At 42.5% G+C, this 25,643-nt stretch overlaps 1 protein-coding gene across 2 annotated transcripts in view; it reads right to left on the reverse strand.

Moving 5' to 3' along the window:
- Positions 1 to 25,643, reverse strand: part of CDCA7L (cell division cycle associated 7 like) — a 43,423-nt gene that overhangs the window by 3,931 nt on the left and 13,849 nt on the right. The window contains exons 2-7 of one of the 2 annotated variants that reach the window (XM_045565250.1): positions 10,768 to 10,908; positions 6,430 to 6,567; positions 3,283 to 3,654; positions 1,419 to 1,490; positions 1,135 to 1,305; positions 272 to 397 (exon numbers count right to left, since the gene is read on the reverse strand). In XM_045565250.1, coding sequence (XP_045421206.1) covers positions 272 to 397; positions 1,135 to 1,305; positions 1,419 to 1,490; positions 3,283 to 3,654; positions 6,430 to 6,567; positions 10,768 to 10,908 — 1,020 coding nt within the window. The remainder of the gene's footprint in view (positions 1 to 271; positions 398 to 1,134; positions 1,306 to 1,418; positions 1,491 to 3,282; positions 3,655 to 6,429; positions 6,568 to 10,767; positions 10,909 to 25,643) is intronic. The other variant, XM_045565251.1, reaches the window with a different exon arrangement.

Below are 25,643 nucleotides of genomic sequence, written 5' to 3' on the forward strand. Positions count from 1 at the left end.
AAAAATCCCTTTTAAACTTTGCTCCGGTCTTCCCCAGATTCTATGCATCCCCAAGAGAGCCCTCTCTCCTGACGAGAACTACCGCACTACCGCCCCTTTCCCAGTCACAGCTGACCTTGACCTCCAATTCAGAGCCTGCCTCGGATCCCCTGGGGAGGTGGCACTGTCGCCCCTGATAACAGCTTAAAACAATGTAGGATCTCACATGCCAATGCCTTAGACTCCCAGTAAGAATCACAATCATGCCAATTATTCATAATCTATACTTTACCAGCACTTTATCATAGATTTTATCTCGAACAGTTATGGCAACGTTTTCTAAGTCCTCTTCAGTGATATCCTCCACTGGCCGAAAGGAAGATACACGGTGACGTCGTCTATACTCCCGGCCTTTACCCTGCAAAACGAACAAAAGCAGAACCTGGAATAAGATTTTGAGTGGTTAAAATAAAAATTATAAAAATTCTAAACTCTCAAAGATCTAGCACCCTTCACATTAACCACACATCTCTCTTCTGTTTCCCTGGAACCAGTTCATTCATTTAGCCATTTACTGAGCTGCTGCCATCTGCCAAGCTTCCTTCTCGGCAAGGCGATGCAACAACAAATGAGAAACTCAGGTTTCTTGGTTCTTTATTATCTAAGCTCTATAGGGACAGGAAAGTAAACCAAGTAAACCACACTGAATAGCCAAACCCATGAAGGGAAGGGTCCAAGTTTCTCCCTCCAGCCTGAGAGCACCTGAAACACCCCATTCCTGAAACAGAAAGGCAAGGGGGACTCACTATACCTCTCCACATGCGAAACCACCAGGAAGCTGACAGCAGCTGTCAACAGGCCTTTACTGCCCGCACCAGAGAGCAAGCTGGGGTCCTAAGGAATGAGCTGCTTCTCAGCTCAGCTTGAATATAGGACTGTTTCTGTGACCTACAGCTTAGACCAGGGGTTCTTCTCAAAGTGGGTCCCCGAAGCATCAGCGTCTCCTAGGAACTTGAAGAAATGCAAGTTCTTAGCTGCTGCGGACCTACTGAGTCAGAACCTCTGCACTGTTCACCAGCCCCGGGGCGTCTGTGACGCCTGCTTCAGGACCAGTGGCTCAGACAAAGAATAATTTGTTTATCAGTCAGAAAATACCCCACTAATCGTCTTCCTTCTTCTGAAGCTGTAAAACTCTTCTGCAAATTTGGCGGCTGAGACAGTGAAGTTCTCCAGAGCAAACTTCTCAGGAGGCCGCGCACTCCGGGCGGGGTTCATGCGCCGCGTGATCTGTCCCTCCGAGAAGGCCCGCCGCACGGTTTTCTTCTTCTGAAACCAAGAGCACAGACATATGCAACTGGGGGCGCTTGAATACAAGCCATGTGGTGACTGGCTGCTAAGTATCGGTATTGGTATGAATAATTATAAGGAGTTCCACTTACAGAAGTTGAGGCCGGGGTTCGTGCAGGGAAGAAATCGGGCACTGAGTTCAGTTCTGCCAAGAGCTGGGCAAGCTGAAGTTCAGAACAAAAGAAAGGATCTTACATAAATAATGCTGTCAGGTCTAGGTCATCCGGCACCTACCACAAGTCTTCAATTTTGCTACCATAAGAAACCTAACTGAAGCAATTTATGAAACCCTCATTTATACTTTTAATCTCCAGAGGTAAGATTCTGATGTCATCATTCATATGGATAAACGTTACTCCTATTCCTTTTTTTTTTTTTTTGAGACAGAGTCTCACTCTGTTGCCCAGGCTAGAGTGCTATGGCGTCAGCCTAGTTCACAGCAACCTCAAACTCCTAGGCTCAAGCAATCCTCCTGCCTCAGCCTCCCAAGTAGCTGGGACTACAGGCATGCGCCACCATGCCCAGCTAATTTTTCTATATATATTTTTAACTGTCCATATAATGTCTTTCTGTTTTTAGTAGAGGCAGGGTCTTGCTCTTGCTCAGGCTGGTCTGGAACTCCTGAGCTCAATCTGGCCTCCTCGGCCTCCCAGAGTGCTAGGATTACAGGCGTGAGCCACCTCACCCGGCCTATGCCTATTCCTTATGTATAAGGACCGTGACTCTATGAACACAGTCCTGGAATGATCAAGGCCTGGAGCATGCGGTCTGAATCCTGACGTAGAGGCTAATAAGCAACGTGGCCCTGGAACAAATCATTTTGCACATCTGCACCTCAAGTCTCCAACATGTTATATAAAGTTCACCTAGATTATTCTGATGGTTAGAGCTCCAACAATCTGATTCGAAATTTAAATAGCTAGGTTAATTTCCCCTCAATAAATATAACTGATAAAAATATTCCCAAATGAACATCTAATAACACCAGTAATGGGCATTAACATTAATATCAGAGAATTTGATTAGGATTCCTTTTAGTTTATACAGTCAGGTGAATGTCACTAAAAAACCATGAAGAACATAGTTCTTATTTTAAAGACGGAAATGGATATAGTGCTGAAAATTTCCCTTTGCCAACCAAAATGGGTCTTAGGATAAAAACCATCCAAAAGTAGGCTTTCCATTTTTTTAAGTAACTTATTAGACGTGTAAGATTGCATATACAGTACCATTACATTATACTTTTTTAAAAGGAAAATATTAAAAATGCCAAAATCCACTATGAGTGGTAGAACTATAAAAAATTCTATAAATAATTATGAGGCAAACAATGATTCTCCAGAATGACTGGATTAACAGTTATTGACCACATACAGAAAAACCAAATACACATAATACAGGCTTCACCTTATTCCATTAATTGTTCTAATGAAGACATTTTAAAGTGAATTAAAACCGCTGAGGTTGTTTTAATTCCTGGACCTCTTCCACTCCTTCAGATGGTGTCTCCAAACCACGGCAGGTCACCGCGGGAGAGCGGTTTCTGGGTGGAAAGCCGCCTGCCTGCCCTGCACACTGCAACTCTTCAGTGAACCCCACAACATGCTACTTCCACTTCGCTCTTCCCTGCCGGGAACAGGGCCTCTGTGCAGCCCCTCTCATCCCCAGTACCGCTATGGATTTAGAACTTAACTTGGTAAACAGTAAGCAGCATTATTCATGGCACCATGTAGGGGGCTAAAAATGGTCCCGGGGAGTCTCTTTCTGTTCCCAAACCAGAGCTGATCATGTAATAACTGCTTTGGATTCTGGAAAAGAAAAAGGATACACAATACCCAGAGTACATTTTCCTGAGAGAAGCCAAAGCAGCAGCAGCAGCAGCTGCTGGAGCAGCGTGTTCTGTGGGCCTCAGCAACCCCCGTGCCCGCGCCCGGGGCGCCCCCACACAACCCTTACCATGGCCTTGTTCTCCTTGATGTTCATGGTCCTTCTCAGCAGGGCGTCCGAACTCTCCTGGCTCTCATCCCTGGAGTCCTCAGAATCAGAGGTAGAATCTTCCTCTTCCATCCCCTGCCGACAGCCTTTCTTTCTTCCAGGAATTGGTTTTTTATCGTTCTGTAAGCATGAGCTAGAAAACAACTGCTCGGAAGAACCGTTTTTATCTGATTTAGCCAACTTCTTGGTGGGGAACTGAAAGGCTACTCGAAGACCAATACTGCTTCTTCTAGACCTCCTCCTTCTAGGTGTAGCCTTTTCTTCTTCATCATCTTCCTCTTCCTCGCTCACCAAAGATGCCTGGCTGTTGTCACTCAAATCTGACTCTACAAGCTAACAAAATAAGAGAAAAAAAAAAAGAAACACTAACAGACCTACAAAAAAGGCATGCATTTAAAACCATTCTGACATCAGGGAAAGCAGGAGTAGTAAAGAGCTTCCCTCTTCTTATGATTAGTTCTCTCTCAATTTTCCAGTTAAATGTGCAAGAAGTCGGCTGATGAATAAAATCAAAGAGCTGGGCATCCACTGCTGACCTGCGCTCCATTCAGAGCACCAGGCCGTGAGCAGGACACTGACACAGTGGGCTCCTATGTTGGAACAACCAAGCTGGCCCACCTGGAAGCCAAGGAAGAGGAGCAACAAAGAGAGAGTACGCATGACACAAGAGTCACCGTCAGACAAACGTGGAGTGGTCAGGGGAAGAAACACTGACTAGTCTCCTCTAAACAGCAGGACTCCCGACCAAAGGGGGCAGGAGAACTGACTGCACCCTAAGTGAAGTGACCGAGGGGGAGACAGATGACCTGCCACTAGGCCTGCAGTCAAGGGATACCTCCCTCCTTTTGCTGTAACCTCCAGAGCTACAGGGTGAAACGGAGTCAGAAAGCTCTGCAGGTTGCTGCGGAGCACCCGTTCAGTCAGCTCCAGAAATCCTCATTCCGTATTTCCAAGTGAGAACACAGTAAGAACGCACTGTCAGTATGGAAGGCAGTAACAGGTGACATCACCCAGTGACAATGGCATGACATCTCAGATGTGATGGGACTCTCGGCAATGGTACAGAGATACGTTTAAATATTCAAGATCAAGGACATCTCTTGTGCCCTGAGAGCTCGCTGAGAGCACTCTTCCTCGACCACAAGCTAGAAAACTTAGTCTAGGAACCGCTGTCAGGGAATTCGGAAAATGGGGCTACTGTGAGGAGAACAGCAAGTGGCCGCAGGATGGACCCAGGACTCGGTTCCATGACTCTGCTTCCTGTGACCACCCCCCCACAGTCTAGCTGGACTCAAGTTAGAAATAAGACAGAGGGAGAAAAAAACGCAGGTAACTGCCAACCCTGGTGTATCAATCCACACCAAGCCAAGTGAGAAATATGACTATACTGCACTGATTCATCTGGGTTTTGTTTTAAATATACCCTGGACCCCACATTAGTAGCTTCAGAGTTCAAAATGGTAGGCTGCAAAGAAATCCAATCTTATAGGACGCTGTCAGGGAAGAACTTCAGATTTGCTCTACTTATTCATCATACTCCTCCATCCAGCCTGCCTCTCTCCACCAAGGTCGTGGAGCAGCTCACAGCAAAGGACTGAAGTAAGGAAAGAGCACACTGTAAACAATGGTCCAGAATCACATCTAAGGGAAAGAGCACGAGGTCGGCATCTTGGCTGTGGCTGTTCTGCATGTGGCCAGCAGACCCCTAGAAACCAAGGTTAGGGCAACATCCCACTAACAGGAAAGATGGTCTCGCCAGTTCTCACAGGAGCAGGCAGGAGGCTGAGCCGGGAAGCAACAATGCTTGTCTTCTCACTGAACCCTAAGACACAATTTGCATGCGGACCTGCGCTGAGCTATGTGTTATAGCACAGTCTACGTATCATGCCACAGTTCATACCCTAGGTGCACAGACTCTAAGGGGCTGGGGAGGAAGGACTTCTGGGGTCATTTGGTTTCTCTCACTAGAAACACAAATTCTTTGAATAACTAGCTATCACTCAGCTCAAGGAGAGAAGATAAATAAGTCACCAAGAGATGATACCCACTAGGGTTATGGAAGGATCTTAGTATCTCGCTGGCACGAAACTGGGGGCCTGCTGGCCAGAACCCATGAACTGCCACCCAGTTTCTGCAAAGAAAAGGCAAGCCTGGGCCTACAGGTTGGCGTGGCTCTATGCTGCTATTCATGGGGAAAATCACTATCAACAAGGCAGCCTACCGCGAGGGCTTTTGTGCCCTGAAAGCTCCCCTAGGAAAGGTAAGGGACAAAGCAAGCCTGGTAGTCACAGCTTATTTGTACTTCTGCACAGGCTTGGTACCAAGAGTTGTTCCTTAGGAGCGTCTGACTGTGAAGAGGCCTAACCTCTTGCTTTCATCTTGCTACCAAAGAAGGAAGGGGAGTGTTTACTTTTTGGATAAATGCATGCTATTTTTCAGTTAGCAGAAAACATTTTTGCACTTAAAAAATCCAAAGGCCATGCCTTAAAGTTACTTTAAGATTCCAACACTTGTGGGCAGTAAATTAGCCTAAACATACAGAATACAAGGAAGACATCAACCAACAAGTCTCTAATTGTGAAGTGCCAAGAGCAGATCTCCCCGAGGAGTTCCAGCAGGCCTGGGTCATCCTTAACATTAAGCAGCATGACAGCATCCAAATCCAGTAGGCGCAGGGAAACTCCAGGCTTATACCACAGCTACATTTTTGCCAAATTAACTTCAAACCTAACACTATTACTTCACAAACAAGAAAGGATTTTTAGGAACTTGTTACTCCAAGATAAACTGAAAGAATACAAGAGGTTCAAGAAAGTCTGAATAAATCCTTTGATAAGGACAGAAAAGGATGCCTGAGACACATCCCCCAAACCTCCAGGCACGAGGGGAAGACAAATGGATTTTCTCTAAGAGAATAATGGACTGGAGGACCAGGGATTAGCCTTGGAGTAGCAATTTTTTAGGTTATGTTAACTGGCTTGTAAGATAAATAAACACGAAAAAGTACAATCACTTCCTTTGTGAAGTGACCTCTCACAAGCAGAACTACAACTCAGAAATAGGACTAAAATCCTTACAACCCACATCCCTTCCTGTCGTAATTGTTACCATCACTTCCGGGTTACTCTGCACGTTCAGATCACTCTGCGTAAACCCTTCAAAATCTTCAGTCTCTGAGTCAGTGTCCTCTATAAAGATTCTTCTTAGCTCTTCTGTGAAGTATTTAGAATGGAAACGCACATCCTGCTAAATTAAAAACACACATATGTCACAGAGACAGAAAGTAGAACAGAGGCTACCGGGGGCGGGGCCCGTGGGGAATTGCTGAGTTGGGTACAGGGTTTCTGCTGGGGATGACGGAAACCTTCCGGCGACGGATGGTGGCGATGGCCGCACAGGGAGGTGAACGTGCTTAAGGCCACTGAACTGGACACTCAAAAAGCATTACATGGTAAATCCTAGGTTATGTATATTTTATCACAATAAACACGCGCACACACACACACACACACACATTTGCTAAGGCTTATGGAAATTTATGTCTACAAAGCAGACAATTTCAAGAAATCAGAATGGGTGTAGTCCCAGTTAGCTTCTGGCGTGACTGGTAAGTGCTCATGGAACTCAGCTGCTCCTGCCAAAGCTGGCAACCAGCAGCGTCTGCTTTCACACAGAACTGAAAACACGGGGAAAAAAGACATGAGCAGAAAACCTGGCTCCCTCCCACACGCTGGCTTTCCTTCATAACAGCCATCCAAGCCCGTCTCCTCCAAGTGGGTGAGCAAGCCTCCCTTCCACAAACAGCCAGTTTCTCTGCAGGGAAGGGCTTGCGACATCACACTGCTCACGGCCCACTGCCGAGAGCCTGGGCTTGCTCCATTCCCAGTTACCGTGGGGGCCGGGTTGGGGGGCGCTGGTGGAAAGCTCGCCCCTTCCTCATCCCCAGGAATTCCTCTCCCCCCGGAGGTGAGAGGTGAGGAGCCATGGGTGGGTGGCAAGTGAGCAGAAAGAAAGATGCGACGTGACTAATTCAAAAAAAGACAGACACTTTCCAATAGTGACATTTTCTCTCTTTTGAAATACCGCCGAGAAGGAAACCCAGCTGGCTTAAGAGTATGCTTGGAAGAAAGGAGAAGGAAAGAAAGAACTGCAGACCAAGGGAGACCCACAAGAGCGCCCCCCTGGCAAGCCTGCCACGCTGCATCAGGGCTCGAGTCTGCCCGGTTTCCCATCCGTCGCTCCCTCCCACCCCCGATGTAGCAGTGACCCCTCCTAACACCATCCTGGAGAATCTTTATCTCCCCCCTGCCTTTCCCTGACTTTAATTATATACTTCCTCAAGCTCAGATATCTCTGGAGAAAAATAGATATAATAGACGAGTGGAAAAACTTACATGGGCACAGAAAAAGAAATGCCTACATCTAGCATTTTGTGAGCTTAAAAATGTCTCCTATGAATTATTATGGGTAATTGGAGTGAGTTTGCTCAGAGCTAAATTACTTTGTTCCTTTGTTGATAGCTGTAGTGCAGCTGCTTGAAAAAAAAAATACACACACAAAAAGAAGTTTCTTTAAAGTGAGATTCAAATTGTGTTTAAGGGAGAACAGGCAGCATACACACACTGTGTGTGCAAGTTCTCACAGCTTCTCTTGGCTGGTTTTAAAATGGATCATGCGTGTGCAGGGTCAGGGTGGGGACTCAGTGGAGCAGGGAGTGATTATTAAGGAGGAAAGGTCCTCAGCTGCTGCTGAGGAATCCCCACGCACCTGCCAGTACAGGAAGAATATGGATCACAGAGCACTGGGCCAGCCCTGCAGGCTGTTTGAGGGCAATGGGGGTCTGTGTGTAAATTTCATCAACTATCCAAAGCCCCTGCCTAAAGCCCCCAAAAAACCAGGTCAAGCCTTGAAGCAGTAAGTTCCAATCTTCCCATCCTTCTGGATCTTTCTATCTCATGTGCTGGCCCCCAGGACAGTGGGCAGCCTGGGAGAAATCAGTATCTTCGGTGACCAGTCCTGACGGAGAAAAACAATTTAGCCTCAGTCCTAAACTGAGACTGATGCTTTTATTTTCCCTACTCCAAAGGGTATAAAAACTGTTTTTCATGTGGGTCTACATGAAGCAAAACTCCACTGCACGCTGCTTCACTGCATTCTTGGTGACAGCCCTTGCACAGCTCTTTGCGCTCTGGAACCTGGTCACTATCCTTCAAAAATCAATACTGGGCACTATGGTGTGGGCCTCAGTCACCATTTGCCTCTGTCACCATCTACAGACCATCTGTATCTGCCACCATCAAGACCATGAGCAAATAATAGACCAGAACAGGAGCTAACACAGGAGGTTAAGTTTTTTCTTTTGAAGTGCAAGTGACATGAAGAAACAGACCAGAAAGCAATGGCCTGCTAAACCAGACAGCCAGACGAGCACCCCATTCCCACTGCACCCAGCAAACGCGCACCGGTGCTCAATCTGCACAGTCAGGAGGGGGTGCTGGATGCTAACACAATAGGAAAGAGGACAAAACACAAGGACAAAAAGAGCCAGGGAAGCTAGAAAGCACAGTCAGGTATGAGGTCCCCTCCCTTCAAGGAGTTTATAATCTAGGAGGGGAGCCAGACAGATCCACAGATCACCAAGGTGAGGGTCAGTGTTATAAAGGACACACAAGCAAGATGGCGCACAGGGGGAAAGGAAACCCAGGAAGACTTCATGGAAGAAACAGAAAGAACTGGAACTGAACCAGGGTAGAGGCCAGAAAACCGGTGAGAGCACACCCAGGCAGGAAGAACAGCATGGGGCAGCGGACAGAAGGACAGAGCAGTGGATGATGAGGGAAAAGTGGCTGGGCACACTATCACAGGCCATCTACAGCGTGCCGGGGTCAAATTTGGGGGCCAGGAAGGACAGACCCGACTGCAAAAGCAGCTGCAGTGTTTCTCCAGGCCGGAGCCGTCCAGGCTTCTGTGCTGGGCACTTCCCACCAGCCCTGCACGGCTCAGAATGCCCCCAACTGGATCCCATGCCCTCCCTCACTGCCTGACTGCTCAGATGGAGACGGGCAATTTCTGAGTAAGGGAGGCACCAAGACAGAGCCCAGTCTAACAGTGGATCCTAGCAGGAACGGGTGAACATTCGGCTGACAGCTACGAGGACTGGAGGGAAGGGAAGGATGCACACAAACACAGCGGAGGCTTCATCAACTCCTGCACGGGAGTCAGGGGGATGGGAGAGGAGAGGGCAGCATCAAAAATGAGGAAAACAGTAATAAAGATGGGGAAAGGGATAAGCCAGACAGGCAACCGCGGTGTTTCAGAACTCCCTCCAGCAGCCAGGGCCAGTCCCACTGGCAGTGGTACCGCCATCTGGGGCTGCAGAGAGAAGCCATATTCCACATAAAGGACACAGAACAGCTCAGAGCAGGACAATCGACGACAAGCTCACTTTGAGTGAAAAGGTCTGAAAACAAAATCTTAGAGAGCACCCACATTTAGGAAAACGAGAGATAACAACAAAGAGCAAAAGGTGTACCAGAAAGGAAGAGGCCCAGGGAGTGGAAGGAGGTGGCTGGGGAGGGGGGGTCAAATGCTGTGGAGACGTCAGACAATGAGGACGGCAGAGACGGGGACCTCCGGCCACCTCGGAGAGCACAGCTCCCGCCCAGGCCAGGGCACCCACAGTGGTCGGAGTAATCAGGCAGGGGCTCTCTTACATATAATTAACTGCTTCCCTTCATGCACCTGCCCAGCTGGGGCAGAGTGGGTTTAATTCACAGCCCTTTAAGAGAAGCCATGGTGGAGGGACAATGAGGAATTGCAGGTACCGCAATGAACTCAGAAGAAAATGCCACTGAAGGCTAGATGTTTTGATCGGCCATTCCGCTGCTAAGGCACAATATAAACCTCCAGGAATCTACTTCTCGGAGAACTGGAACTTGTGCTTGCCAGAGATCAAAGTAATTAAAGCAAGAATAATGCTCTCCCCAGCAATTCCAAGAGGGAGGTGGCAACGGAATCACACTGCAGGACCACAGAGTGCAATTGTCCCATCAGAAGCACACGATCCGCCCGCCTGGCTGCAGCCCTCAGGGTGGACTATCGTGAAGAGGGCCAGCCCCCACTACCCTGCCGGGTCCCTGGGAGGACTCTGAACACAACCTCCCCACAGGTTACAGCCCCACGGGAGCAAAAGAAAATGGATTTGCTCATGTGAGTGCCTTTTATTTTTTTAAAAAATTTACTGTACATGGGAAAGATGAAAAGAGCAAAACTAAACTAGGTTCTCTCACTGGTTTTTTGAAACATGAAGGCATAAGGCTTCTAAAATAAAATTCTCAGCAATTAACTGATACCACTCATCTCAGACCATGTTCAAATAAAAGAACATCCAAACCAAGATTCAGGCTTCCAGATGAACACACCTGCCTCGAAAGGAAGCATCCATACCTGTTTCCCCGACTCCAGCGAGTCAAAACTATCGCAGCTCTCCTCCGATGAGAGGGTTTCCATGGGAACATCATCTTGGAAACCCACGAACTCTTCATCATCACTGGGGGCGTTAAAGATGTCAGCCACTTCTTTAGGGATCTTTTTGGATTCAAAAGAGAAGGATAAAACCAGGCGCTGCTGTAATCACTTACGGAAATTTTCTAGAGGGGAGTAGGAATCTCATAACTTCATCCATCTGCCATGGTTGCCCAGAAGACCTGAGACCTCGTGGCAAAAAAAAAGGTCGGCTGGCGGGGGATAAAACTTTTTGGAATTCCAGATATACACCCTGTTTTACAGACAATGTCAAGCCCATGCCTAGAGAGAAGATATTTTTGATCTCTTAACCAAAAAAAAAAAAAAAAAATACAGGCATCAGTTACTGAGAAACCAATGATTTCTTTTTTCTCCTACAGTGGATTCATCTTTAAATGTCATCCATATAAAAAAAGATTCCATAAAATATCATCAAGCTCTTCTTCAATAATTTCCACCTATAGTTCTTTATTTTTCTGTTCTCTGTCATGCGCTGATTCAGAGATAGGAAAGTTCATACAATGAAATAAGTCGCTTTCCCTCTTTTCTATACTCAAATCAATTTAAGTCGTGGAATTCCACGAGAATTTAAACGCTATTGGTGGCAATTAATCTCAAGGGGAATGTTGTCAGCGCACTTAATCTATAATGCAGGCAAGTATCTGCTGGGAATTCATTTTTGTATGTTGACTATTTTCTCCCAACTCTTTGTTTTTAAAAAGTTCAGAAACACAGAAAGGTGAAAAAACAGTACAAACACCTATAGGTTCTTCACCTGGAAATACTATTTGCTTTCTCTCGCTCTTTCAAACAAATATTAAGTTGAACCATAAGCATTTGCTCATATTTGACTGTTTCTGACCTAGGAAAACGGCAACTTAATATGAGCCAACCTAATCCATACGTACCTACACATTATTTAAAGTAATTTGCAGACATCACATTAATTCACCCTAAAAGATTTCAGCATACATCTCCCAAGGATAAGGACATTCGCTTAAGAGCCTCAAAACCATAATCATACCTAAAATAATTTATTCAGTAATAGCCTTTGCTGTAAGTCCGTATTTTAGCACCTGCAACTGTCTCCCCAAATGTCTTTTGTAACTTTCTTGGGACAAGGGAATCTACTGAAAGAAGGTTCACGCAACCGTATTTGTTTTTCATGACACTGTTTTTTGTTGTTTTTCACAGCGCTGTAACTTTTTTTTAGACAGTCCAGGACAACTGCCTTGTAGAATATGTCATGCATTCTGAGCTTATCTGATTGTTTCCTCATGATTAGATTCAGGTTAAGTATTTTTGGCAACAATTCTACACCGGTCATGTGTACTTCTCAATGTACTACATAAGGTGGCACAAAATGTCAGGTTATCCCACTATTAGTAAGTGATTTTTTTTTTTTTTTTTTTTTTTGAGACAGGGCCTCACTCTTTCGCCCAGGGTGGAATGCAATGATTTCATCACAGCTCACTGCAACCTCAAACACCTGCGGTCAAACAGTCCTCTCACCTCAGCCTCTCGAGTAGCTGGGACTACAGGTGTGCCCACCACCATGCCCAGCTAATTTTTATTTTATTTTTTTATTTATTTATTTTTTAAGAGACAGGGTCTCGCCATAGTGCTTGGCCTGTTCTTGAACACCTGGCCGCAAGTGATCCTCCCACCTCAGCCTCCCAAAGTGCTAGGATTACAGGCGTGAGCCAGCACACCTGGCCTATTAGTCAGCAATATTTTTTTAAAAATTTAATTATAAAAACTTTCAAGCATATTTCAAAAGAAGATGGAGCGGTATTTTAATCAACACAGATGTTGATCCCCCAGCAATTATCTGCCCATGCTTATTAATCTTGCTTCCTCTGAACCCCTACCCAACTGCTCTTCTTCCAAATTATTTTGAAGCCACGGCAGACATGGTATCATTTTACCCTGTACCATCATCAAATGTAGTCTGTATTCAGTTCTACTGCCTCATTTTTCTAAACTCACAGTTTACTTGTATCGTGATCCAAATCAAGTCCACGCACTGGTCAGTACATTTCTCATATCCCTTTTCATCACTCCTTTACCTTTTTTTTCCTGCAATTTATTCTTTAAAGAAAGTGGGTCATTTGGCTGTACAGTTTGCCAAAGTCTGGAGTTTTTTTGTTTTTGTTTTTTTATTGCAGCCCCACAGTGGTGATTAATGCATTCCTTCGGGTTTCCCACAATTTGGTAGTTAACTCTAGAGCCTCAGTCGGATTCAAGTTTGCTTCCTTTTGGCAAGACTACTTCATAGGCAGTGCTGTGTTTTTCCTTTGGAAAGCACGTGATATCTGGCTCCCTTTTTTTAGTGGTGTTGCTGTTTGAACAACAAGGTGGAATCTGCCAGATTTCTTCTTTACAAAAACATCCTTTCTCCTTAATAAGGAATATACATAGGGTGGCATTTGAGATTCTGTGAATATCCTTCTCCCCCAAAACATTTCACTCAACAGTTTCTGCATCCATTGACGATCTTGCCTGAATCAATTACTACGTTAAGGGGCTGCAAAACACTGATTATCAAATTCTCTTCCTCCTTCATGTAGTGGCTGGCATTCTTCTATAACACAGTTCTTCTCTCACTCTCCCCCTTCTCTCCTGCCATGCATATAGATTCATGGATTGTTTTTATTATTCATGTGTTATAGTCCATACTGTCATCATTCTTTCTAATGTCCCAAGGTGTCCCAAATTTGATCATTGGGAGTTCCTTCAAGCCAGCTTCCATGTCCTTCTGACGTGGCCCTAAGAGTCTGTGAGCATCTCCTTGCTTTCTAGCACAAGCACGCCAAGCTAACCTCATATTTTTCCTGCCCCAGACCTCAAATCAGCCATTTCTCCAAGGAGGCCTGGAACCTTTCATTGGGAAACAGCATTCAGAAACCAAGATCTAAGAACTCCGTGTGCTCTTTGTTCATGAAGTATCTAGGCTCTTTGGACAGAGCAAGGATATCTGAAATACTTAAATCACAAGTTTATAGGGACACATTGAGTTCAAATCCAACGTGGCAGGATTCTTCCTCACCTCCCTCAATCCCACATTAGTATGACCCGTTCACCGCAAGGAAAACCCAGATTCCCAGTATTTAGAATATACTTATCCATGTGCTCTATGTACAATACACACAAAATAGTGTCAAACTTACACCACCAATATACTACCAACAACAAATAAAGTTCAGGATTTCCTTGAGGTTCTTTCCATCCCTGAAGCACAGTCCCACTATATATTAATTCTTTTCCTTGAGATAACCAGATAATTGTTGTACTTGGGGATGCAACAGTGCCTTACATGTACTTCCTATTTCATCAAGCAGTATATTAAAAAGAGATGTCCTCCAGGGTAGAGATTTAATAAAATAATTGTTGCTGCTTCAATAGGACATTCTTATGTGAAACTGACATTTTCTTTTTAAATTGAATGCAGGGAGGTGAATAATGAATGCAATGACCATTAGTACAGTTTGTTGACCAGTTTTCACCCCCTTTACTTTTGTATAATCAGTGCAAATATCAACACAGCAAAAAAGACAAATAATGTCTTAGTATTATTATGACAATAAATTTGCCCTCAAGGACCACTGAGAGGCTCTCAGGGTCCCCCATACCACACTTTGCTGTACTAGCATATAGAGAGTCATGTATTCAAAAGTTACTTGGGTTCTCTGAATTCTGTGTGTATAATTAATTTTACATTAAGTCAGGTTCATTTAAGAAATTGCTAATCCCTAATCCACTTATTTTTATCATGCTTTAAATGCTTCTTGGTTAAAAGTGATTAGAAATTAATAGTTCAATCAAAGGAGGCTTAACATAAATCCAATGATTAAAAACAAGTTCAGTGATATTAGAAGGTTAATACAAATAGTTTCCCACAATCTAACATAATCACCTCAAGACACAAACAGGCATAACATTTACAGAGTCAGAGTTCCACTAACAATTTTTTTAAAGCCACATTTAAGCTGAGAAGTAGCTCTAAGACATGATTCTTGGGGAAAAAAATTAAAACTTCTCACAAGGAGGGTATGTTAAACAGTGCTTGTCACTCTTATCTTTTCGAAGATAACCTTTGTTATTGTTGTTCAGCCATTAGAATACTCCAAGAAAACACCCATCCTATAGAAATGGACAATACTTACGAAAGTGTATGTTACTTTTTACATAATAGCCACTGAGTTCAGTCTCTGCAGTGGCACTGAGAGAGGGACACTGTGTCAACCCCAGTCTTTTTCTTCTTGACTTCTCACCATTTTACAAATCAAAAGGCCCTGCTGGCCCAGAAGCCTGTTTTAACAGAAATGGTTAAGGACGGAGGAGCACCCCATTTATGGATTTCATGGAAGCGCGTGTTAGGAATGGAGACAGGGGTCAATTGCTTCCTGTGGCAACTGCACTGGCCCCTGTGCTACTGTAAGGACACCTGTGTGTGTCTATCTCGTTCCTCCTTCTGCATCTATAACTTCTGCACCTGCTCCAGAGGTGCCATCAGGGGGCTGTAATTACCGAACAGAAACAAAAGGAAAGAGCACACCTTCAGAACAGCACCGTGCATCCTGGGGTATGCTGGGCTCTGATTCTGGATAGTGAACTTGAAAAGCTAGTAAAAGAATTTCGGACAGTCACAAGCCTCAGGATTTAGCAAAAATCTCTGTGAAATATTCAAGTGTCCTAAATGCAACAAACTGTTTCATGTAGCAGATGCAATGAAGGCAACAAGATTTATAATCGACAAGGACCTGATAAAAAAGGATTCACAGAAACACCCTACTAACATTAGATCAGTTCCATAAGGTATCAATACATTAGGCCCATGATCCATCATGTTCCTGTTCCATTCAGGAGCCATCCACTGGGTAGCTAGGTAATCTATACAAAGTGCAACAAGACTTTTTTCTTTTCAAAGTTTATGTTCCATTTGATAACAATACCAATTGTAAAACTCACCAAAAAGAAAATTAAAGCAAATAAAAGAACAAAAATATAAAAAATTCCCAACCAGTGGGTATTACACTAGTCAAATTTCAACAAAATTGGGATAACTATGATCTAGCAAACAACTACAACAACAACAAAAAAGTCAAGAAAATCTCTTCTGAAAGTGGTAAGACTGCTTCATTATTTATAATTACTTTTTAAAAATCCACAGACAACTTTAAGCTAGTCCTAACTTTCAGGTACACTGTTTACATTGGTCTACTCTGTCTTGGTTGGAATTAACAGTGTGGATGTCAAAGGTCAAGCGGGCACCAGGATTTGACTCTCCGATAAGGACACAGGCACTAGGCTTCAATCCCCGTACACCTAACACAGGGCCAGCCTAAAGCAGGTCATCAATAAATCCCTGCTAAATGGCCAGGCCTGGTGGCTCACACCTATAATCCTAGCACTCTGGGAGGCCAACACAGGAGGATAGTTCAAGGTCAGGAGTTCGAGACCAGCCTGAGCAAGAGCGAGACCCCGTCTCTACTAAAAATAGAAAAATAAATTAGCCAGACAACTAAAAATATATAGAAAAAATTAGCCGGGCATGGTGGCGCATGCCTGTAGTCCCAGCTACTCGGGAAGCTGAAGCAGGAAAATCACTTGAGCCCAGGAGTTCAAGGTTGCTGAGAACTAGGCTGATGCCACGACACTCTAGCCTGGGCGATAGAATGAGCCTCTATCTCAAAAAATGTAAATAAATAATATTTTAAACAAATAAATCCCTGCTGAAAGCATTTACATGCATCTGACTTTGTAGTCATTTGCCCAGGACAGGTGTACTGGGTGAAAAGGTGAGCTCTGTGACATTCCTACATAAGAGGCACGAAGAATTCTCACCAATAATACTAACGCAGCTATATACAAAGTAGTCATAGTCACAGCTCCTCTTCTGGAAAGGACTATAGATTTCACTTATAAGCCATACAGATTACCTGACAGCTCATCTCTGGAATAGATACTGCAAACTCAGCAGGCTTTGGGGGCCAAGCAGGTGTGCAATGAGGATAGGAGGTGAGGTGTAAGGCAAAATGGAAGGGAGCTGACCGGTGGGCTGAAGACACACATCCAGGGAGGGAGACTACTCCTCCTCTCCAGATGCCCACTGCTGTGCAGGAATAGGGGGTCCAGTATGTCTGATGTTCAACGCTCCCGGAGAAGCTAGGAATCTCAGTCTTGGTGAAAAATCTCCCCGATCAAATGTCAGCTTCCAATGGAAGAAGGACCAGACATCTACAGACTGGATCTCAAATTTGTTCAGGGAAAGTGCACAGCAGAACTCACAGTGCTTTGTGGAACAGCAAGGAAGCTGCAACTGTGAGAAATATTACCAACAGTGTATCTGCTAGTGCCTAGCAGTAATACTAGTAGGCACCAAAGTTTTAAGAAAGTTTTTAAAAACTTTAAATTAAAAATATCCTTTCCTTTGTCTATGGCTGCATTATTCACAACAGCCAAAAGATAGAAGCAATTCAAGTATTTACCCACGGATAAGCAAATTGTGATATATACATATGATGGAATATTATTCAGCCTTTAAAAGGAAGGAAATTCTAACACACGCTACAACATGGATGAACCTTGAGGACATGCTAAGCGAAATAAGCTGGTCACAAAAAACAAATACCGTATGATTCCATTCATATGAGGTATCTAGAGTGGTCAAATTCATGGATACAGCACGTAGAACAGTGGTTTCCAGAGGCTGAGGGAGAAATGGGAGTTACTGCTTAACGGGTATAGACTTTCAGTTTTGCAAGATGAAAAGAGTTCTGGAGACTGGTCACACAACAATGTAAGTACACTTGACACTACTGAACTGTACCTTTAAAAATGGTTAAGATGGTAAATTTTACATTATATGTATTTTACTCCAAGTTTTTAAAATTCAACAATAAAAGACAAATTAAGAAAGACAGTATTAAAGTGGAGGAAATTTTTCCTTCCTTAAGCGAGTGCAATCTTTTCCAAATTGACAGAATAAGTCTAGACCTCAGCCTGGTTCCAATGCTACCAAGACTTCAGGGGCATGTGGTTTAAGAAACCAACTCTGTCACCTTAGGAAGGTTCAGATATATCACCTCACGTGCCAAGGATTCAGCTTTAGTGTCTAGCATGACCATATCTCTAACTGGGTATCTGGGCCCATAAGCCCAGAAGTTACTGACAGTCTAGAGGACAGAGCTGTTAGCAGAACCATGCTTGCTTGGGTGGAATCCAGCCTTGTTCTATCCTAACTAAGCTGTAATAATAAAAATAAATCCTGCTGAGTTGCTGCTTGTTTCTTATTTGATAGAGGTCCTTCCAGCATTCCATGAGTAACACAAAGCAATGCTTTGGAGGTCTCCATATCACCCTGACTTCTGCCTGCATGAGCCTCGATTAAAATCCAATTAAAAAAACTAGTAAGTTACAAAAAGATGCCTCAAACTGCCAGTTGTTTTTCAATCAAGTATTTACCCTTGAAAATAAATTAATGTGAAATAGTGCCAACTTAAAATTTTATATTGTAAAATTAAGTATAAATTTTAATTAAATTATTTCCATATCGCAATGATATCTAAATTCATCCTTACTAGATTAAAAAATGCCACCTCCAAGCCAGGAAAAATATATTTATTCTATTATCTGTTAGTTCATGTATGCCAACAACAGTCAAGCTGAGAACCAAATCAAAGACTGGATACCTTTCACAATAGCAACAAAGAAAATAAAATACCTAGGAATATATTTAACCAAGGAGAAGAAAGACCTCTACAGGGAGAACTACGCTGAGGAAAAAAACAGCAGGTAGAAAAACAGAGGGAAATACATACCATGCTCATGGATCAGCAGAATCAACATTGTTCAAATGTCTATACTACCCAAAGTCATCTACAGAGTCAATGCAATCCCTATCAAAATAGCAACATTATTTTTCACAGACCTAGAAAAAATAATTCTATGCTTCATATGGAACCAGAAAAGACCCTGTATAGCCAAAGCAACCTTAAGCAAAAAGAACAAATTGGGAGGTATCAATTTACCAGACTTCAAGCTATACTACAAGGCTATAGTAACCAAAACAGCATGGTACTGGCATAAGAACATAGACATAGACCAATGGAACAGAACTGAGAACCCAGATATAAAACCGTTCTCATATAGCCATCTGATCTTTGACAAAGCAGACGAAATCATACACTGGGGAAAAGAATCCTATTCAATAAAGGGTGCTGGGAAAACTGGATAGCCACATGTAGAAGACAAACAGGATCTGCACCTCTCACCACTCACAAAAATCAACTCACAATGGGTAACACCTTTAAATCTAAGGCATGAAACCCTAAGTATTCTAGAAGAAAATGCTGGAAAAACTCTTACAGACATCAGCCTAGGCAAAGAATTTATGAAGACCCCAAAAGCAATCACAGTAACAACAAAAATAAATAAATGGGACCTGATCAAATTAAAAAGCTTCTGCACAGCCAAGGAAACAATCATAGAACGAAAAGACAACCTACAGAATAGGAGAAAATATTTGCATGCTACATATCTGATAAAGGGCTGATAACTGGAACTCAAGCAAATCAATAAGAAAAAAATCAAACCACCCCATTACAAAGTGAGCAAAAGACATGAACAGAAACGTTTCAAAAGATAGACTAATGGCCAAAACACAGATGAAAAAATGCTCAACATCTCTAATCAGAAGAGAAATGCAAACCAAAACCACAATGACATATCACTTAACTCCAGTGATAATGGCTTTTATCAAAAAGTGCCAAAACAACTAATACTGGCATAGATACAGACAGATAGGAACACTCATACACTGCTTATGGGACTACAAACTAGTATACCCTCTACAGGTAGCAGTATGGAGATAACTCAGAACTAAAAGTAGAACTACCATTTAATCAGCAATCCCTCTACTAGGTATCTACCCAAAGGAAAAAAAGACATTCTATAAAACAGACATCTGCACTAGAATATTTATAGCAACACAGTTCACAATTGCAAAGATGTGGAAACAACCCAAGTGCCCATCAATACACGAGTGGATTAATAAAATGTGGCATATGTATACCCTGGAGTACTACTCAATCATAAAAAAAATGGTGAACTAATCCCTCTTGTATTAACCTAGATGGGATTGGAGACCATTCTTCTAAGTGAAGTATCACAAGAATGGAAACAAACACCATATGTACTCACCATTAAATTGGAACTAATCGAACACCACTTACGTGCACATACGGAAATAACATTCATCGGAAATCAAGCAGATGGAGGGAAGGGATGGGTAAATTTCACACTTAATGGGTACAATTCATACTGTCAGGGGGATGGGCACACTTATAACTGTGATTCAAATGGTACCAAAGCAATTTATGTAACCAAAACATTTGTACCCCCATAATATACTGAAATAAAAAAAATAAAATGAAAAATTTTTAAAAAGGAATATTCTCTTTTAAAGCCGATTGACTCAAGGGCTGATGTTGATATGTTCCAAGAATATTAAGTGTATATTTCACCTGGAAACAAGCTCCATTTTAAGCTTTAAGGAGCAATACAACAGATATGCACAATATTGCATTTTCCTTATTAAGTCTTTGAAAGCAATTCTGATAGCAATGACAGCAGAATTTACAGGATATACCATAATATCTCACATCTATGAAAGGAGATCTTTTACACAGAGGGAAGCATTCCTCCAACTTCCCCTTCAACCCACCATAAAGGGGGAGTTTTGCATCATTTCACATTACAAAAGGAGTCATTTCTTTTAATCTTTTACAGTTAAATTGCCTTGTTCATAAAAACATACACACCTGGCACTGATTATAAGAAATAACTCAAAAATGGATCACAAACCTAATTCTAAAACCTAAAACTATAAAACTTCTAGAAGAAAACAAGAAAATCTTTGTGACCTAAGGTTAGGCAAAAGAATTCTTAAGACACAACACCAGAAGCACAATATAGATATTAAAAATTTATAAATTACACAATCAAAATTAAGAATTCCTGCTCTACAGAAAACAGTTATGAAGAAAAAAAAGGCACAGACTAGAAGAAAATACCTGCATATCTATAGATCTGATAAAGGATCTTTACCCAGAAAATATAAAGAACTCTCAAAACCCAAACAAATAACCCAATTTTAAAATTAGGTACAAAGATCTAAGCAGATACTTCACCAAAGATATATGGATGGCAGATACACACAGGAAAAGATGTTCAACATCTTAAGTCATTAGGGAAATGCAAGTTAAAACTACAATGAGATAGCAACCAAATACCTACTTGAATGGCTTAAAAAAAAAAAAAGGACAATATCAAGTACTGGCAAGGATGTGGAGCAACTGGTATTCATATATTGCTGGTGGAAATGCAAAACAGTAGGCCCACAATGGAGAACAATTTGGCAGTTTCTTATAAAGTTAAACATACACTTACCACATGACCCAGGAATCTTGCTCCTAAGTGTTTACTCAAATGAAATGAAACATTCTGTTCACATAAAATTTGTATGTAGCGATTTTACTCCAAAATGTGGAAACAATGCAAATCAACTAGGGAATGGATAAATAAAATGTGGTATATGCATACAATGGAATACTACTCAGCAATTAAAAAAAGAATGAATTACTGACAGATAATAACATGGCTCGATCTCAAATGCATTTTGTCACATGAAAAAGGCTACCTATTGTGTGATTTCACTTATATGACATTTTAGAAAAAGCAAAAACTAGAGACAGAAAACAGGTCAGTGGTTGCCTGGGGCAAGAGGTGGGGCATGACTACAAAGAAGCAGGTGGAAGCATTTGAGGGTGATGCAATTGACTGTGGTGGTGAATACACAGCTGTAGGCATTTGTCAAAAGTCATAGGCCTGAATGCTAAAAAGAGTGAATTTTGCTGTATTAAACTTCAGTCAAGAAAACAAAGCATGCAGAAATAGTGGAACAACAGATTGCCCAGAAATGGATAGGACATATAACTAAAACATGATAAAGGAAACATCACGAATCAATGGAAAAGAGACGGTGTTGTCAACAGCTGATGCTGGCAAAACTGGCTGAGCATAAAAACAGTTAATTTTGTTTTTCTCCTGATAAAATAAATCAGGTGGTCAAAGAGTTAAATGGTAAACAGGCACAAAGGAGAATTAACGTGCATATGCATCTGGCCTCTAAATGGGAGGGACTTTAAACATTAATGTTAAAGAGGTCAAAATGCAAAGGAGTGTATCACTGACCATGTAACAATTTAAAAGTTTTTACTTAAAAGAAAAAAATGAAATTTAGGAAAGCAAAAGAAACAAAAAAAGCCGAGACGAGCACGGTGTCTCACACCGGTAATCCCAGCACTTTGGGAGGCTGAGGCAGGAGGATCACGTGAGACCAGGAATTCGAGATCAGCCTGAGCAAAACAGCAAGACTTTGTCTCCACAAAATGAAAAAAATTAGCCAGGAGTGGTGGCATTCGCCTGTAGTCCCAGCTACTAGAGAGGCTGCAGCAGGAGGATTGCCTGAACCCAGGAGTTTGAGGTTGCGCTGAGCTATGATGATGCCACTGCACTCTCGCCCAGGAGACAGAGCAAATCCCTGTCTCAAAAAATAAATAAAGGAGAGGTGACCACAACTGGACTTACTCAAAGGCACAGTACACTAATGCCCCTACAAAAAACATTCCTAAACATCTCAACAGGAAAACAATTTGTTTTTTCTAGAACTATATTCAATTAGTATGCAGTATTTACTTCAATCAAAAAATATAAACTCAGTATGACACCAAAAGTGCAAGCAACAGGAAATAAAAATAAATGGAACTTAATCAGAATTAAAATCTTTTATGCAAAAGACATTATCAAGAAAGCGAAAAGACAATCTTAAGAATGGGAGAAATACATGCAAATCACATCTCTGATAAGAATTTACTATTTATTAATGGAACTTACAACTCAACAACAAGAGATTGTTTCTGGGCAAGATCCATTTCTGGGGAATCTGTTCTTACAACTCAAGAACAAAAAGGCAAACAACTCAATCAAAAACTGGGTGAGGAACTTGAATGCACCTTTGTCCAAAGAAGATACACAAATGGCCACGTACAGGAAACAATGCCCAACATCACTGGACATTAGGGAAATGCAAATCAAAACATGCAATATCACTTCACACAATCTAGGATGCCTTTAATCCAAAAAGAGGGAGAAAAAAAGGAAAAAAAAAAAAAACAAGTGTTGGCGAGGACACAGAGAAACTAAAACCCTTGCACACTGCTGAGAGGAATGTAAAATGGTTTAGCCACTGTTGAACAGTTTGGTGGTTCCTCAAAAAGAAAAAACACAGAATTACTGTATTGGCCCAGCAATTCTCCTCTTAGGTATGTAATCAAACAAACTGAAAACAGGTGTTCAAGCAAATACATACATGTTCATAGCAGCACTACTCACAACAGCTAAAAGGTGGACATAACCCAGACGTCCACCATAGATGAATGGTTAAACAAATTGTATACACACACAAGCACGCACGCAGAGTGATGGAATGTTATTTGGTCATCAAAAGGAATGAAGTACTGATCCGTGCTACAGTATGGATAAACCTGGAAACCATCATGCTAAGTGTGCAAAGCCAAACACAAAAGGTCGCATAGCACAGGATTCAATTTATGTGAAATATCAAGAAAAGGTAAATCTGTGGTGACCAAAAGCAGATCAGTGCTTGCCAGGGGCTGGAGGAGGGAGGAATGGGGAGAAGTTGCTCTTATTAATAAAAATAGGTGCAGGGTTTCCTCTCAGGGTGATGAAAATGTCTTGGAACTAGGGATGGTGGATATACAACATTCTGAATGTACTAAATGCCACTGAATGTTTACTTTAAGATGGCTAATTTTACATTGTGTGGATTTAACCTCAATAAAATTGTTTAACAATCTAAACTCATGACAATAATTCAAAGTCTCATCCTTATCCCACTATTCAAACGTGCTTGTAATTATGTAAAAGCAGGCAAGTGATTTGCCAAATACTGTGAATCAGGGGGAGCACACAGCTCTTTCCCAGCACAGCGCAGGACAGGAGAGAAAACTGCTCCGCAAACCGCCTTCCAACCGGCCTCGCTAATTCCCAGAGCTCCCTCTACAGGCCAGTCTCCGCATAGCAGGTGAGGCTTCTAGATTAAATTCCCCCCACCCTCGCCCCCCTCTGGTTCCCATCACACTCAGTAAAGCCCACCATTCCCACCACGGCTCCCTCTGGGACCTCATTACTTTCCAGGCTCTGCCTGCTCAATGTCCTCCAACTACAGCAGTTCCTGGGCGGCTGCCTGAAGGGAGCGATCACATTTCTGCCTCGGGGCCCTGGCCGACCCCACAGACGGACAGAGGTGGTCTCTACTTTCAGGACCTGCGCAAATGCCTCCCTGCTCAAAATGTCTCCTCATCGCTGGGACCCCCCCTCTCCTGACCACCCTTTCTAAAACCAGTCCCCCTAGAACAGTTACCATGTCTATCCCTTTGTCCTGCTTTTTATTCAATCCATCTATTATTACCTGACATTACATAATTTTAAAACACAGTATTACACGTTTATTGTCTGCCTCTCCCATTAAAATTAAGTCATGCGGACACCATGAGGGCAGGAACTTCAGTTTGCTCATTACTGTATTTCCAGAGTAATACAGTAGCTGGATAGAATAAGAACTCAATTATTTGCTGAATGAATAAAATGAATACATTTATCAAATGGATAAAAAAAAATTACTGTCAGACGTAGGTATTCATGCAATGGGAAAAAACTGTAATGCTACACATGAGAACGTTAACGGTGATTATTTCTGGACAGTGAGATTATGAAAATAGCAGTGAGTAGCAAAGAGCATGTTAATGTCAGACTGTGTTGTTTTCAATCATGACTCCACTCAGAACCTGAGTGACCACGGCCACGTGTCCTCATTGCAAATGCAGAGAACAACTTCTCTGCAGTGATTATGAGGATTAAATAAGATAATACATGTAAAGTACTCAAAAGAATGCCTGGTATACAGTAAACACTCAAAACATGTTCTTAATAGTCACTGTTAATTTTTTTTCTTTGTATTTTTCTGTATCTTACAAATTTTTGGCTATCTATCAAAAAAAGAAAAGTAACCAGAGAGTCACATCAGCAAAACAATGAACTCAGAAGCTCCAAGGCTTCATGCCCCCCAGAGACATAAAAACAACCAGAAACTGTCTGAACTAACTTTTTAGAAGCTCTGAAAAATGGTCAAAGGTCTGCAGCAACCAAGTGAATGCCCAAGCAAGAAAAAGTCACCTTCAAATGGTAGGAATTTTTCTGGCATTTTTACTTACCCTTGTTCCACTCTCTCTACGTGGTTGCAACATTCTAACATGTCAGGGAGCTAACTGAAGCCCTGGTCCCTACCTCACCTAACTCGGATCACAGGTGGGGGAAAGCTGCAGCCACTATCTGGTGAAATCTGCAGAGGAAATACAGACCTGCAGGTGCCTGGCGAGAGATTATGGGTAGAGAAATACAGCAGGCCACATGAGGCCCAAGGAAAAGCCAAGGTGAGACTCTTCAAAAAATAAAGACATTCAAAAGTAGTCATAAATATGGGGCAATTGAAAAAGCCATGCATAGCTCCAGGCAAGACAATATGCTCAAAACAGATCTGAGATCTTACATTTTCAGGCTCAGAACATGTCCAGTTAATCATCGAAGGACATTCCTAGCAAAGAGCCAGTCTGCAAAGACTGGAAGAGGTGGCTGTTTTCTCAAATATCTAATTT

Source organism: Lemur catta, chromosome 11 (assembly GCF_020740605.2).
Source record: "Lemur catta isolate mLemCat1 chromosome 11, mLemCat1.pri, whole genome shotgun sequence".
Classification (NCBI taxonomy): Eukaryota; Metazoa; Chordata; class Mammalia; order Primates; family Lemuridae; genus Lemur; species Lemur catta.